This window comes from Astatotilapia calliptera, chromosome 19, assembly GCF_900246225.1.
Source record: "Astatotilapia calliptera chromosome 19, fAstCal1.2, whole genome shotgun sequence".
Taxonomy (NCBI): Eukaryota; Metazoa; Chordata; class Actinopteri; order Cichliformes; family Cichlidae; genus Astatotilapia; species Astatotilapia calliptera.
Window position 1 is genome coordinate 5499733 of NC_039320.1, and position 12051 is coordinate 5511783.

The following is a 12051-nucleotide window of genomic DNA, read 5'->3' on the forward strand; positions in this document are numbered from 1 at the left end:
CAGACCAATTTGAACAAAGTTGGTAAAAAGCTTCAGAAAATAGTAAAATATTAAAAAGTGTCTTGATGCTCAATCATCCAGTAAATCCCCAAAGAGTTGATTCTGTTCATCTGGACGTTTTCAGCAGCATGGATCAGTGTGAGGACAGAGAGGAGGGAGTCCCTCCCTCTAAAAGCACTCTGTGTGGGGAACATGAGAGCCAGACCAAAGCTCAGAGATGACCATCTCTAACTGTCCATGACTCTTCTCCATGTCACAGCTCAGCACTCACATCACTGCTCCATCATTATTCACACTCATACCTCTGTGTGTGTTGTTTTAAAGCCCAGAGCTGTGGGGCGTACCAGGCTCAGCTGGACATAACCCTGAAACTAATCCAGAGCCTGGACCTGAACCCAGCTGTGTTTCCTTAAAGAGCAACGACTGGAATGAATGTATGAAAAGGAAAAAAAAAAAAAGAAAGAATGCTTGGATGCTGCTAGCATAATTGACAGGTTTTTGACGGGAGCCCCGTCAAAAACCTGTCAAAAAAACGCAAAGGGGGAGATGAAGCATCCAAACCAACTTCCTTCCAAGCCAAAGACGAGGAAATATGGTGAAGCATATCTTCCCTTTGGCTTCACCTGCACAAGTGCCAATGTAGGTCTCCCCTGCAGAATTGGTTTTCCCTGCGTCAGGAGCAGCGCTGGGCTCTCCAAATCAGGGGCAAACAGTATCCCACAATCTTGATTTTTATTTCACAAACACTTGTTGTAATGACTAACTACTCCTGACATTTTGGAGATGTTAGCTCTTCATACAGTAAAGTTACAGTGGGATCCAAATAACATCAGGCTGATCCTGCCACGATTTGTTCCCCCTGTCTAAATCACGGACAAACAGGATCCCACAGCTGTTTATGTTTTTAAACCCATTTTGCACAGAGAGGCATTTTTTGACAAATGTATTGACAGCAATGTTGAATATTATTACACAGGAAAAAAACAACTACACGTAAAATAATCTCACCATGACGCCTATACCTTTCTAAATAGTGGGACATTAACTTTGTGTGTGTATGTAAGTGTGTAAAACCTGCAGATAGAGACAAAATACTGACTATCTGCCATTCTGCAATTCATCTCATGTAAAAAATAACGTGGTGCACAGCGTGATGTGAAAAAAGGCACATACCTTTGACGTTGCGTGATGAACTCTGTATTCCTCGTCCAGACGTCAACGCAAAAAAGGAGTTTTAAAAAATCTCAGTGTTCGGTGATTCGAAACGCCGTTTACGTGGTCGAAACAGCTGCGTTTTGAAAAATACCCGTGTAGGTGCGGACGTAGTGTAAAATAGTTAGTAGTTTATTTTCTTACTACCTGTAATTTATTGCAGATCACTTGTATTTGCTTAATATTTTTCTAAATGTTTGAGGTGTGAAATAAACCGCAATGGAGCAAAATATGGGTGTGTGTGGTTGGAGGATGTGTTCGTGCGTGTGCGTGCGTCAAAGGTCAGGGAGTAAAAGTGTGTTTTAAAGGAGGTTTAAAAGCAGCGAGTGAAGGAGCCTGTCGAGGTAAATCGTTCCATAACTGATCAAATTCAGTTGGTGGACCTCTGTGTGAAATCAAGCATCTGGTTCACAGAGAGGATAACCCTCACATGGGCTGTACAACATTATATAGGGAGACAAAAACAGAGATTATCGTAGCCATCGCTCTCTCGCATGGACGTGGCAGTCTTGCTGTCTGCTGCGAATCCTCCCCGTACCTCCGTGACCTCGTCTGGTATCTGCTCCCTCCTCTGTAAGAGACAGTAAAGGAAAACACGTCTCTGCCTAGTCTTGAAAATCTAATCTTATCGTCCATTGTTCTTCTAGGGCCTCTTCTTCTTGTGGCCTCAGCTAACTGCTAATATTTACATGGCTAACATTAACATGTGTGCCAGCCAGGTTCACATTTATGATGAACTATGATTAATTAACTGACGTTGAAACTGGAGCTTTACTGACCTCTGAAATTCCTCCTAAAGTGTTATTCAGTGTTGTGACAGTCAGCTGCTTCAGCTGCTGCTGGGATGGGCTGTGGCAAAGAGAACAGAGAAAATCCAAATCAGAGTTTTTCTCTGAATTAAAAGCAAGGAAACAACAATATATTCTACATGGTGAAACTGATGGTTTATGGTGTTTGGGTCTGTTTTTCTGTATTCATGCAGATAAAGTGTAAACTCAGATGAATTATACCATCAAATGTTAAAGGAAAATATCAGGATGAGTGTCTGTGAGCTGAGAAGGACGTGAAGCGAGCAGTTTATCCCAGAGCTGAAGCTGCTCTGTGTGCAGAGATGAGCTCAGATTCCTGCTGTGATTGATCAACAGTCACAGAAATGTAGACTTGTAGTTATTACTGCAGTATGGTCACAGCCAGTGTTGGGGAGTAACGGAATACATGTACCGCCGTTACGTATTTAAAATACAAAATATGGGTAACTGTATTCCGTTACAGTTACCGTTTAAAAAGGTGGTATTCAGAATACAGTTACTTTGTTGAAATAAATGGATTACACTGCGGTACTTTCCTGTTTCATTTTGTCGCGGGTCAGGACTGTTTGGGTTTTGTTTGACAGCTACGTTCTGTTGTTCCAGGCGGCAGCGTTACGGTTGCCATGGTTACAGGGCGACGCTCTCTCTCTCTCTGCGACTGTGTGTTTCCTGGGTGAGAGAGCGCCTTTTCGTTGTTGTTGTTGTTGTTGTGCTAAGCTAACAGGCAGAATGCTACAAGCATACCTCTAAAGAATGTAGCATCATGGGCAGTGTAGTCCGTGTTGCAGGGAGAATGGACTGCCATACACGTTATGTGTCTGTGAGCGCGAGGAGGGAGAAAAAGGGGAGTGGAAAGGTACGAGTTGTCATCGAGAAAAAACGGGAGCTGGAAGCATGTAAATATAATAATAACCACTGCAGCCAAGAAGAGAGCCTGACGAGCCCAGTTGTAAGTAAGCTATTAAGACTCGACTGTACACCGTGTTCGTGTTTTCCTCCGAAAACAATAAGTTCCGTTGGAGCAGTCTTTCAACGCCTCTCTCTGTCTCTCGCAAGAAAAGTTGACCCTCACAACAAAGTAAAGCTATTTTTCAGCTACGAGCCGACAGGGACCCCACCGTATTAGTCAGAGGTCCCTTTACTACAGTTCGGAGTCGCGGACCTTCAGTAATAGTAATAAATCACATAGCAATAGTACATTCACGTTGTTGTAAAAAGCATGATAATATATTAAGTAATCCAAAGTATTCAGAATACGTTACTGTCATTGAGTAACGTAACGGAATACGTTACAGAATACTTTTTGGGGCATCTATTCTGTATTCTGTAATGGAATACATTTTAAAAGTAACCTTCCCAACACTGGTCACAGCAGATACTGATAAACATGTATTATGAGGATGGATGATCAAGTTTCTCACTCTCTCCTTTAAATCTCAGTTTTTTCTTCTTCACAGTTTATCTGTTAATTTATTAACGAATAACACAAAGAGTTTCTGTTATATTTCCCCTTGAACATCAGCTTATTAGGGCAGCATTAGGAAATAGCCCCCCTCCAAAGAATGAATAAATGAATGATGATAATAATAAAATGATTAAAAAGCAGAGCTCAGAGTGGTAGAATGGTCAAACATGGATCCACGGGTGGTTCAACTGCATTTGGTGACGTGACTAAAGCAAATCTTTCAAATAATCCCACCATCAACGGGATGTTGTCTCCTTTACTACGGTTACTTTACTTTGTCACCGTGTAAGTTTCTTTGAAATGAACCAAATTCTTTTATTTGTTGGTTGTTGCATATTTAACCTCTACAGTCAGGAAAGGAGGAGATGAGGCCTCAACAATGTTGGGTTGTAGCTGTGGTTCAGGTTAGAGTGAGTGTCCATGGAATAAATGTAAGTCAGTGAACTGGAAACATGAATGTGTTCAAACTTTGTTTTCCTTTTTATAATGAGTCTAATCAAAGGTGGACAGAAGTATCTCCACTTTGACTTTTCTGTCTCACCATCAGAGCTTCTGCACAGTGTGGAGAAAGATCCAGAAGCAGAGCTGGACTGCAGACAGCCAGTCAGAGCAGCTGTGTACAAAGTAAGACTGAACATCTGTCTGCTGATGGACTCATTTCTGAAAACTGGACTTCTTGTGTTGTTCAGACATTGAAGAGTTTTCTTTCTCTTTAGTCTCATTGTTTTTCTTTCTTTCAGCAGATGTTGGTCTGCAGGAAGTTTTAGATGAACATAAGATCAGTCTGAGGAGGAGATGTGAACGTGTGACTGAAGGAAGTGATGAAACAGGAAGTAGAACCCTCCTCAACAGGATCTACACTGAGCTCTACATCACAGAGGGACAGAGTGAAGAGGTTCATACCCAACATGAGGTGAGGCAGCTGGAGACAGCTTCCAAGATGGACGCCCTCCATGACACTCCAATCAGGTGCCAGGACATCTTTAAAGCCTTACCTGACCAACAGAGACCCATCAGAGTGGTTGTGACCAACGGCGTGGCTGGTGTTAGAAAAACCTTCTCAGTGCAGAAGTTCACTCTGGACTGGGCAGAGGGCTTGGAGAACCAACATGTCAGTGTGGTGGTTCTGCTTTCATTCAGGGAGCTGAACCTGATCAGAGATGAGCAGTACAGTCTTCTGGAGCTGCTCCATGTTTTCCATCCAACATTACAGAAGGTCACAGCAGAGAAGCTGGCTGTCTCTCAGCTTTTGTTCATCTTTGACGGCCTGGATGAAAGCAGACTTTCATTGGATTTCACCAACAGGAAGCTGCTGTCTGATGTCACACAGAAGTCATCAGTCAGCCAGCTGCTGACAAACCTCATCCAGGGGAATCTGCTTCCCTCGGCTCTCGTCTGGATAACTTCCCGACCCGCAGCAGCCAATCAGATCGCTCCTACATGTGTTGACAGGCTAACAGAAGTACGAGGCTTCACTGATGCCCAGAAGGAGGAGTACTTCAGGAGGAGATTCAGTGATGAAGAGCTGTCCAGCAGAATCATCTCCCACATGAAGACATCCAGGAGCCTCCACATCATGTGTAGTATCCCAGTCTTCTGCTGGATCACTGCTACAGTTCTGGAGCACATGTTGACTACAGAGCAGAGAGGAGAGCTGCCCAAGACCCTGACTGACATGTACTCACATTTCCTGCTGGTTCAGACAAAGAGGAAGAAGAACAAGTACCATGAGGGACGTGAGACGAGTCCACAGAAGCTGACGGAGGCTGACAGGGAAGTTCTTCTGAAGCTGGGGAGGCTGGCGTTTGAACATCTGGAGAAAGGAAACATCATGTTCTACCAAGAAGACCTGGAGCAGTGTGGTCTGGATGTGACAGAGGCCTCGGTGTACTCAGGAGTTTGTACAGAGATCTTCAAAAGAGAGTGTGTGATCTTCCAGAAACCAGTCTACTGCTTTGTTCATCTGAGCATTCAGGAGTTTCTGGCTGCAGTCTACATGTTCCACTGTTTCACCAGCAGGAAGAAAAATGTGTTGAAGATGTTTCTAAAATCAGAATCTTTAATCAGTAGGATTTTCAATCTTTTTGATAACACAGATCTCCAATCACTTGATGTATTTCTGAGGAGAGTCATGGAGAAATCCCTCCAGAGTAAAAATGGCCACCTGGACCTGTTTGTTCGCTTCCTTCATGGCCTCTGTCTGGAGTCCAACCAGAGACTCTTAGTAGGTCTGCTGGGTCAGACAGAGATCAGTCCAGGAACCATCCAGAGAGTCATCAACAACCTGAAGGAGATGAACAGTGATGAAATCTCTCCTGACAGAAGCATCAACATCTTCCACTGTCTGATGGAGATGAACGACCTCTCATTATTTCAGGAGATCCAAGAGTTCCTGAAGTCAGAGAACAGATCAGAGAAGGAACTCTCTGAGATCCAGTGCTCTGCTCTGGTCTTCATGCTGCAGATGTCAGAGGAGGTTCTGGATGAGTTGGACCTGCAGAAGTACAACACATCATGGCAGGGACGACAGAGACTGATTCCAGCTGTGAGGAACTGCAGAAAGGCTGGGTGAGTCCAGATGTGATCATTAACATCATTGATCAGTGTAGGTTAGTAGTTTAATGTTAAAAATAAAATCAGATTGTAACCACAAAGTGTTTGTGTCCGTACGCTGCAACCTTCCACACTATTGAGAAAAACATCTGATTTTACTGTCACTATATATCATTCATAAAGCACTGGTATTGTTTCATTATTACTTCATTAGTCTGCATCAGCTTATCATCAATATTATCATGTATCACTTATCATTTAGTAAATCTGATACAATACTCTATCAGTTAGTAAAGCACCAGTTTAGCCGAGGGTCCAGTCGGGCCCTAGTAAGTCATATGAGGACACGGTGAACTTTTGTTGGCCGGAAACGGACACTCTCACACAACTACACATTCTACACACTTGGTTATGTTCCCAGAATACAGAGGAGTGGAAACATCTGGAACATGTTGTTGTTCTTAGCCATAGAAGGACATGGAAGGGAGAACTGACGGATACTTATCAGGTGACTTGACGTCATCACTGCTCACTGCAATAAAAGCCTTGTGATAGGGGTTCTTTTTGGGAGATCTGCTTGTGAAGACTTTTGACGCTCATCTTCCCCATATGTACATATGTATAATAAAAATCACTATTCTGACATCTACTGAGAGCCTGCAGTCGTTTGTCTCTTCCTCAAAAATACGAACCATGACATTTTGGTGCCGAAAATCCCGGTTTGGGGGGAGACTTAATGGAGCGTGGCTGACGGTCTAGTGGTGTCAGACGGACAGCCAGGAGGTCGACTGAGTGATGGGCCCCGAAATATGAGAGGTAAGCACCGCCTGTTGATCTCTACAAGGTGCTGAATTGGAAATCAAGCTAAATTAAACGTTCACTCAGTGGAGCTTCTGTTCTGTCCGGGGTGATTTTGGGGTAATTAGGGTTAAAACTTAAAGGGGAATATTTGAAGTGAACTTTTGAGTTAAGAGGTTATGTTTTGTGTTTAAGTCAATAAGGATTAAAAGGTTTAAAAGGTTTAAGAGGTTTAAGAGGTTTAAAGGTTTAAAGGTGCAGTTGACTGGGTGCCAGCCAGATCACACTGGGGTAGTGTAGGGTATTCGGTTTAATTGAGTAGTAAACGAGGTTTGGGCGTCACATAATTAATAAGTTGAGGGTGGAGGCCTCACTTTGATGCTTTTAAAATAAGTAAATTTAATTTAGGACGGGGGACGCGGTGGTCCCCTAAGGGCGTGGTCGCTCAGCACGGTGGCAGGTGCCTCCTGACGGTGGACGCACGGTCAGGATATTTTGCTTGGTTGGTTGCCAGGGGGATTCGGGCGCCCCGGATAAACCGGAACGGTCGACGGGAGACCGTTTCTTTTACTGCGCCAGATTGACAGATAGAGTCGCGGACCGGCCGCTTCCTATTTTAAACGCCAGCTGCCTGCTAACTTTAAGTAAAGCCAAAAACGTGAGCCGGGCCTTCATTGCCTTTCACGCAGCTGGTGGAGTTCCAGGTCTGTCTGGCGGGGTGCGGTTTTAAATTATCTAGCGTTAGTAATGAGGGCGTTGTCGAGGCGGCGTACTCGAGACGTGTAATTGATCAGAAAGGCGCGGCCTGGGCCTTAGAGTGGCTTTTAAATTAGTCTAAAGGTTAGGGACGCCAGCTGAAATAGGGAAAAGCAGCTGGTCTGGCGTGTCGTGTTGTCTTACGTTTGTCTTACGTTTATACGGGCCCGTCTGTACATAGAAAGTAGATTACCTGTGTGTAAATAAGTGTAAACTAGTGCTATATTTTGTCTGTTGAAGTTCTTCTGAGTGTTGAGAAAAAAGGAAAAGTGTGTCTCTCTCTCTGTCTCTGTGAAGGAAAAGGTGGGGGCCGAGTGAGCCCGCGGGGCCGAGCGGGTCCGCGGGAGCGAGCGTGTATGCTCTATGGGAAGAATGAGGAAGTGAGAAGCGAGTGAGAGGAGTAACCGAGTGTTTGGTGATTTTGTTTATTGTTTCGGAGACGGTGGGTAAGAGTTTTGACTCTGTGGTTTTGGAGCTGGTGACTTTAGCTGTGAGAGTTGTGAAGAGAGCAGGTTTTTCTTTTGTTGTGGTGTTAAGTATAAATTGAATGGGCTGTGACTAATCGGTGATTTGCTTTTCTGCCTATTGTGCTGCGTGGAAGACACAGAAGTGTAGACATGTTTGTGGTTTATCTTTGTTTGACGTTTTATATAGAGTTGGTTGATTCAGGGTGATTTCTCCCGTTTAAGGGAGGAGTGGAATTATGGTTATGTTAGAGCTTTGCTGTAGGGGTATGAGTGTGAATTTTTGCTGGGTTCGCATGTTTGAATGGATGCATAGAAGTGAGTGAGAAATTGTCATTGGTGGGGTTTAAGGTTAGTAAGGAGTTAAATCAACCCTCCTCAAGAGTTCAATAATTTAGGCAGTTATGATTATATAAATACTAAATGTATGTTTAGTGTCTTCATACAGGTGGTTTTTTCTTAATCTGGGAACCTGAGTACGACAGCAGGAGACAAGCCAAGCTTTGGCTAACAATTCATGGCTGGACCCCAGAGTTGTCCCACCCCTCCTGGAAAAAGAAAGAATGAAGTTTTGGGTGTGTTTTTCGCACTGAACTGCTCTGGTGCTGTGTCCCTAGATCTCACAAGTATTAACCTCTGGCGGAAGAAAAAGTTAAATTAACCCATATACAGACGCACCCACACATGCAACGAAGAAACAGCTTACACTCATGAACATATGAAGATTTTCCAGCAAGGTTAAAGTAGCGACACTTAACCTACACCTGTTTTAAATGATATAGTTTATCCACTACTGACAAATAAACTCTCTGGGTTGCAGGACAACAACTTACCTTCAAAAGAAAAGACACTGGTCTGACCATCCAGTGAGGTTACGACAAATTTAGTGGTTAAAAGTGTTAAATTGTGACAGGTTTTTGTTGATTGCTTAAGCCAATGATTACTGAAGGACAGAAAATTCCTTTTTAGGTTTTTAGGCATGATTTTAAGAATTTGAACACGTATCTGTGTTGTCCTGTCAACTTGGGGGGTTATGAGTTGATTATATGGTGAGAAAACAGAAAGGGGGAGAGAAGGCTGACACAGGGCCTGGCCTCATTGTTTCTCCCTCTTGGGGTAACACAGTCAACACAACATAGCCAATACATCATACATCATTTTCCTGCTTCGCCTGTGGTTGTTTTGTTTTTGTTTGGTCAGCCGAAGCTGACCTGGACTCCTGCCCTCCCTTCTACCATCGTTGCCCTCTCCGCTACCATCTTTGACCCTCTGACCCCTGAAGGCCACAGCAGCTGGACCCACAACAACAACTTCAAAGTGTTAACAGTGCTGCAGGAAAACGATCTCATGCAGCAGGGACGGAGAGTGTTAAATCTAAGGCCCGTTTCACCACACGGGGGTTCTTTCTGACAAGACTGAGGAAAGGCCCGGCTCCCACCACCGATTCTGACCACCTTCTATGGAGGAACTACCCTACCGAGAGCATACTGAGCGCTCGGCTTTACATTCTTGCCATATGGGAAAAGACAGCTTCAGCTGACAGAGCTGTGACGAGACGCGCATTAAGCCTGGAGGAAAAGGGAGGGTGAGCAAAAGAGTGCTGACCTCTGAGAAGAGCCGAACAGCAGAGCTGCAGAAGGTTGTGGAGCAAAGTAAGGACAACATAAACAGACTCCAATCTGACGTGGAAGGAAAAGACTCTGAGGTTTTTGCCCTCAGTAAGAGCTCAAGGCATCAGAGCAGAAACTGAGCACGGCTCCGGAGGAGCTGGTTGCTAGTTGAACTCATCAGTCAGACGTGGAGTTTCACATGCAGGACTTGAAATCAGGTGGAAGCTTGCTGGAGCAGGAGGTCGTCAGACCTGACGCAAAGCTCCAACAGCAGGAGCAAACCCAGAAAGGGCTACAGAAGCAAAAGGGTCAAGTTACAAGGAGAAGAGGCTGGCAGCTGCAACAACGGATGCAAACAGACCCAAAGAGGGGGGCAGGACCCCAGGGCAGGCTTCAGGCCGTTGGTTTACTTAAACGACAGAACAGGAAGGTGATGAACACAAACATACACCCACACACAAACACACACTTTTGCAGGCACCGACTTAGAATGAAGAGAAACACACACATGAACACTTATGCACTAGTTGAGGGAGTGAAAACTGATACACACCCATGTACCAAAATCAAAATGTTGATTTAATTCACTAAGAAGTGACACATAATGCTCTGGCTGCTGCAATGAAGAATGCTTTACTGACAAAAGCTCAATGCTGCACACAACAAAGTCAAATACAGAATCTGCTATAATAATAAGCCCAGAGGGCATTTGTGTGGTCTGGGGAGCAGGGTCCAGAGTGGGTTTGGTTATGAAAACGATGCCTGTGCGAGATATCTGGGGCTGAAGGCCTCGACTCAATTGTTTACTGTACACTAAAAAGAAAAGAAAACAGCCTGAGCAGTGGTGCAGAGTGAAAAAGATGAATTAACAGTGTGAGTCTTATTTCAGAGCGCCACATCATAGTGATGGAGATTTAGTAAAAGGAGGAACACGCGGACAAAGAAGAAGAGAAAGGGGGGCCAGCCCTTGAACACGATTGCTTGAGGTATTAAAGTTCTGTACTAAGTTCTGGTTTCCAGGGTGAGAAAAGTCACGCAGTGCCAGTAGTAGAGCTAGGTTGAGTGATGATTCTAAATTACTGTAAGTGAATCATCGTACACCCGGTTAAGTTTCATGATAACTGGGATCTAGAATTTGTTGAACCCTAGGCAATTTGAACAGGTAAAATTTGAGTGACCAAGTAGCAGTTGAATAAAAGTCATTGAATAAGTGTTGAGATAAACTGGCAGAATTAAGAGAATTAAAACATTCCAAGAGCTCAAATTACATAATATGGAAACGGTTCAATTGTGTTTCACGAACACAAAAACATATAGGTTTAGGAATATGAAAAGGTTAAGGTGGTGTTGATTTGACTCTGTTTAGGTTTAGGTTTGGCATTTTTACTGATGGGAGGAATATTCAGTGATAAGTCGTAAGACACGGGCGTTTGTATTTTGTTTTTGGTACCTTTCATTTTATTTTATATTTTTGAACAGTGCACTGATTTTTGTTTCTGAATCTCTTCTTTAAGCAGATCTGCACATCGGAAATTACAAGCATTACACGTCGGCGAGAAAATTGTTGTAAGTGACTTTCTCCACATTAAAATGGGCTTAGGAGAAAAACCACTTATCTGGGACAATTAGAAAGTAAGTTCCTGTTCAAAAAAGGATGCAGTGATGAAATCCAAGCTAAAGTTCTTCGTTTTCTTTTTGAAATGACGTCATTTTGCTGAGTGTGGAAACTAAATGCGACGATCCTTTTCCACTATCAGCAAAGAAAGAAATGGATGAATGGATGAATGATGAATGAATGAAAGACGGGAAATAAAACAAACGGACTGACTGGTAAAAGATGACAAGACTTGACCACGACTCGAGGTTAACCACCTCCACCTAGATAGGACTAAAGGGTGGATGAACTTATGTGTTTCTTTCTACAGGAGCAGAAAGAGGACAGCGACATCTGAGGTTGCATGGCAATTTAACTTTAAATGTTACTTTCTGTGTATGTGAAAGTGTGTGTACACACCTGCGCAGCGTTAACACTCTCTTTTTAAGTTGACAAGTGGTTGATGTTTGCCAGTAATGTTTTCCTACTACAGGATTTCTGGGCTTATGTGTGAAGAAACGGTGTTTATGGGTTATGATTTGGTTAGGCGATTAAACGGCGGGAGACACATCCTGTCTCGAAAACAGTGTGATTCTTTTTACAGGAAATCTTTTTATAGCACCTCTGGAATGTGGATGCCTGCCTGACTGTGGTCAGTGTGCTGCTACTGTTTGCTTTGCTTTTGTTAAGAATGTGTGAGGAGGGGGCAGTAGAAAACAGACAAGTGACATGAAAACAAAGAATAATAATAAAACAAGTATAATAACAAATAACTGATTTGGGGACAGTT

At 43.6% G+C, this 12051-nt stretch overlaps 1 protein-coding gene across 1 annotated transcript in view; it reads left to right on the forward strand.

Annotated features, from left to right (window-relative positions):
- Positions 1-4019: 4019 nt before the first annotated feature.
- Positions 4020-12051, forward strand: part of LOC113012649 (NLR family CARD domain-containing protein 3-like) — a gene marked incomplete at its 5' end in the record, with an annotated part of 29032 nt that continues 21000 nt past the window's right edge. The window contains 2 exons of the mRNA XM_026152951.1: positions 4020-4110; positions 4227-6054. Of these exons, the coding sequence (XP_026008736.1) occupies positions 4020-4110; positions 4227-6054 (1919 nt within the window). The remainder of the gene's footprint in view (positions 4111-4226; positions 6055-12051) is intronic.